This window comes from Merops nubicus, unplaced genomic scaffold (genome assembly GCF_000691845.1).
Source record: "Merops nubicus isolate BGI_N331 unplaced genomic scaffold, ASM69184v1 scaffold30232, whole genome shotgun sequence".
Lineage (NCBI taxonomy): Eukaryota > Metazoa > Chordata > Aves > Coraciiformes > Meropidae > Merops > Merops nubicus.
This window is the reverse complement of record NW_008593326.1, coordinates 17371-20797: the sequence shown is the minus strand read 5'-3', so window position 1 is coordinate 20797 and position 3427 is coordinate 17371. Positions and strand designations below refer to the sequence as shown.

At 49.2% G+C, this 3427-nt stretch overlaps 1 protein-coding gene across 1 annotated transcript; it reads right to left on the bottom strand.

Moving 5' to 3' along the window:
• Positions 1 to 264: 264 nt before the first annotated feature.
• RBM47 (RNA binding motif protein 47) lies at positions 265 to 3147 on the bottom strand (the record flags this gene model as incomplete). The annotated part of the gene is made up of 2 exons (XM_008935423.1): positions 1998 to 3147; positions 265 to 471 (listed from the first exon to the last, which is right to left on the bottom strand). Coding segments are annotated over exons 1-2 (1336 nt in total), but the record flags the coding sequence as incomplete, so codon positions are not given.
• Between the last annotated feature and the right edge of the window lie 280 nt (positions 3148 to 3427).

The window sequence follows — 3427 nt, the reverse complement described above, 5'->3', positions numbered from 1 at the left end:
ACAGCTTTAGCCCTTTTTTCTTTGCTCTGAGAAGCTCCCAGATGTTCATGTCCCCTGCCCCACCGTGTGGCTCTTGTTTGCAGAAAGCCTAGCCAGGGCCAGGAGGCATCTGGCACAGGGGAGAGCTGAGCCCCAGTTCAGGGGCTGTCCCCACTGCCACAGCCATGGACTGGCCCTAGAGGAGTCCCTGCTTGCCTGAGATGGGGCTCGGAGCAGAGGCTCGCCCGCCACCTCTGCTCTCCTCACCGGATTGCACATACTAACCTGCACCAGGCTTAATGGCCACTGGATTGACCGCAGGTAACTCCAAGTTGGGTACCAGCTCGTATCCTTTCTCTTGCTGTTTTCCTTTGCCTTCATGGTACCTGCTGTAGATGCCACGTCCGGCGGAGTATCCCCCCAGGTAGGAGCCCCTGGGGCCTGGGGCTCTGTTGCCAGCTGCACCTCGCCCTCTGCCTCGTATGCTGCCTGCTTATGATAACAACACAGAAGAGGATGGTGAATAAGGGAGAGTGACAGCCTTGTGGGCAGGATGGATGACCCCAGGCTGAGATCTGGAAGCATGTGCTTAAAAATGAGGCTGCTGAAGTTAGCTCCATCTGAGTCTTAACGACCTTACTGAGGGAAACAGAAGAGTTTGGACTTCGAAGCACCCAGTAAGAATACGCAAGTTTTGCTCCTGATGTTTCTGACCACACATTAACTTCTTATTTATACTGATGCAACTCTTGTGGCCAGTGTTATGGGTACCATGCACTCACAAGAGAGAAAGAGGCTCCTCCAGGAGCAGTAGGAACAGCTTTTGCTCTCAAGCCTCCTCCAGAGGAGACCCAGCCCCTCAGCTGGCCATGATGGGACCCTGCAGAAACGACCTGAAGTTGTACCTGGCCTTTAATAAACTTTGTCCCAACATTGCATAGATTTTTCACTAGTGCTGTTTGTTTTCTTGGCTATTTTATTATTAAATTTCAGGAAACTATAATTCCTGTGAGTATAGGATAATTGTAATACCATTATAGCTGCTAGGTGTTTTTGTTTTTATGACAACTGAATTTTGGTTAATTTTTAATGACTGCAACCAATAACCAAAGGGTACATAATGAAAAATTATTTCATATTCATCTGATTCCTTCTGCTCATAGTTCTCAAATGATTTTATAAAGGACAGAGCATTACTAGGTGGGTGTTGGGCTCTTCTTCCAGGTAACTAGTGATAGGATGAGAAGAAATAGGGTTAAGTTATGCCAGGGGAGGTTTAGGTGGGATATTGGGAAGAGTTTCTTTACTGAAAGAGCAGTGAAGCATGGGGAAAAGCTGCCCTGCCGGTGGGGAGGCGGGTTGGAGTTACCATCCCTGAAGGTGTTCAAAAAATGTGTGGGCATGGTACTTCAGGACATGGTTTAGCAGTTATGGTAGTGTTGGGTTGATGGTTGGACTTGATCTTAGAGATCTTTTCCAACCTTAATGGTTCTATGATTCTTTTTTTTTTTAATGTAGTGGGCAAAAGACACCCAGAGAGCTCCCAGCTGAGGCTTTCCCTGACATCCCTCCCTTTGGATGACCAAGTCACAATATCCACATCTCCAGGGGAAGGCAAAGGGAACACTCTGTCATGATGTTTAGTACTTAGCAACAAGCTCTTTGAAGGAGGCATCAGAAGCTGGAATCCGTGGACTTGCTCAGACTTAGTACAGCACTCATAAACCCCAGATCCCTCTCTTCCCCATCCTGCGCTTAGTCTGCTAGTTCATTTTAACCATATTTTTTATGCCTCTCTCATACTAGCCTGCACATTAGTAATTTTTTTTCTAGATAAATACACTATGTATGGTCATAAATTATAATGAAACCAAACAGAAATATGGCAAAGAGATCTATAAAAGACTGTTTAAGAAAAAAATGCACTGCACCATCTATCCTTTAGCTCAGGCAGATCTTGGGTAGCATCAGCCTGAGATGAAACCTGCCCATCACATCCCCTAATCGTGCTTACTAACCTTTCACAAAGTAATCTCTGTTGGGCCCAATCAAGGCATTGTACGGATAGCCGTAATATGCTAGCGTGTATGGATCGCAAGAGTAAACATAGCTAGGTTGCTGAGTTACGTCAGGGGTTGCCGCAGCCCCTCCTTTTGCTGCTTTCTGGTAGCGTGTGTATTGCTCCTTGTCTACCGGCTTGGCCAAGGTAACCTCCAGACACGACCCTTCCAGTTCGACCCCATTAAGGTTGTTCATGGCGTGAATGGCATCTTCCCTGGTTGTAAAGTGCACAAAGGCGTAGTCACGTATTTTTTTCACCCGCTCTACACAGCCAGGGTTAAACTGCCCAAAGACCTTTTTAATGGTGTCCTCAGTGGTCTCAATCATTAAATTCCTCACATAGAGGATTTTAACCGTCTCCATGACATCTTCATCTACATCTATCTCCGGTTCCGCCCAGTCAACAGCAATTTGATGTCCCCACAGCTGGATCCTTCCTGGCATGAGTTTCCTCCTGGCCATTGCCGCTGCTCGATGACTCTCGTATTCCACGAAGGCAAAGCCTCTGTTCTTCATCTTGTCTGCAGCACTGGCATACACGATGACATCCAGCACGCCTTCCGTCACCTTGGCGATCTCTTCCAGGATCTCCTCTCTCTTCTTCATCTTGGGAATGCCTCCGATGAAGAGCCGGCAGTTGTCCACGCTGCAGCACACACCCAGCAGCCTGCCGGGGCGGATTTCGTAGTTGTTCAGCTCCCTGACGGCACGCTTCGCCTCGTGCTTCTGTGTGTACATCACGAAGGCGTAGCCACGGTTCTTCCCATCAAAGTCCATCATCAGCCGCATTTCGTAAATGCGGCCAACGGACTCAAACACGGGCACGAGCTCATCTTCATAGACGTCACGGGGGATTTTTCCCACGAAGACCTCACAGCCACGAGGAGGGTGCAGGCCCTCCCAGCCAGGAGGAGGGCCGCCGTACTTGCGTTGCCCGTTCTCCTGGATCATGCTGTATCCGGTGCGCTCCATCAGGGCCAGCAGAGCTGCCTCGTTGGGTGCACCAGCAACGCCTTCGGGGACTTTTGGGGTGGTCACGTTGGAGGAATCGTTGCTCATCCTTGCAGTGGAGTCCTCAGCAGTCATGGTGTCAAACTCATTCACAGCCTGATAAAGCCTGAGTAAAGGAAGAAGGAGGACACTCGTTAGAAGCTGTTCGCTACCACCAGAGCCCTACCCCTCTCTATTGTCTTACTGTAGTTGTTCTGCAAGTTAATTTTTCAAACTGGGACTAAGGCCGCAGAAAAGCAGATCAATGAGCCACATCAGCCTGAACATTGATGCTACAGGAGGAGCACACCCTGAATGTAGGCAGAGCCCCCCTGAGGGGGTGGTTGAGGATCACCTGCCTATACCACCTCAGCACCAAGAGCTGCTGCCGCAGGAC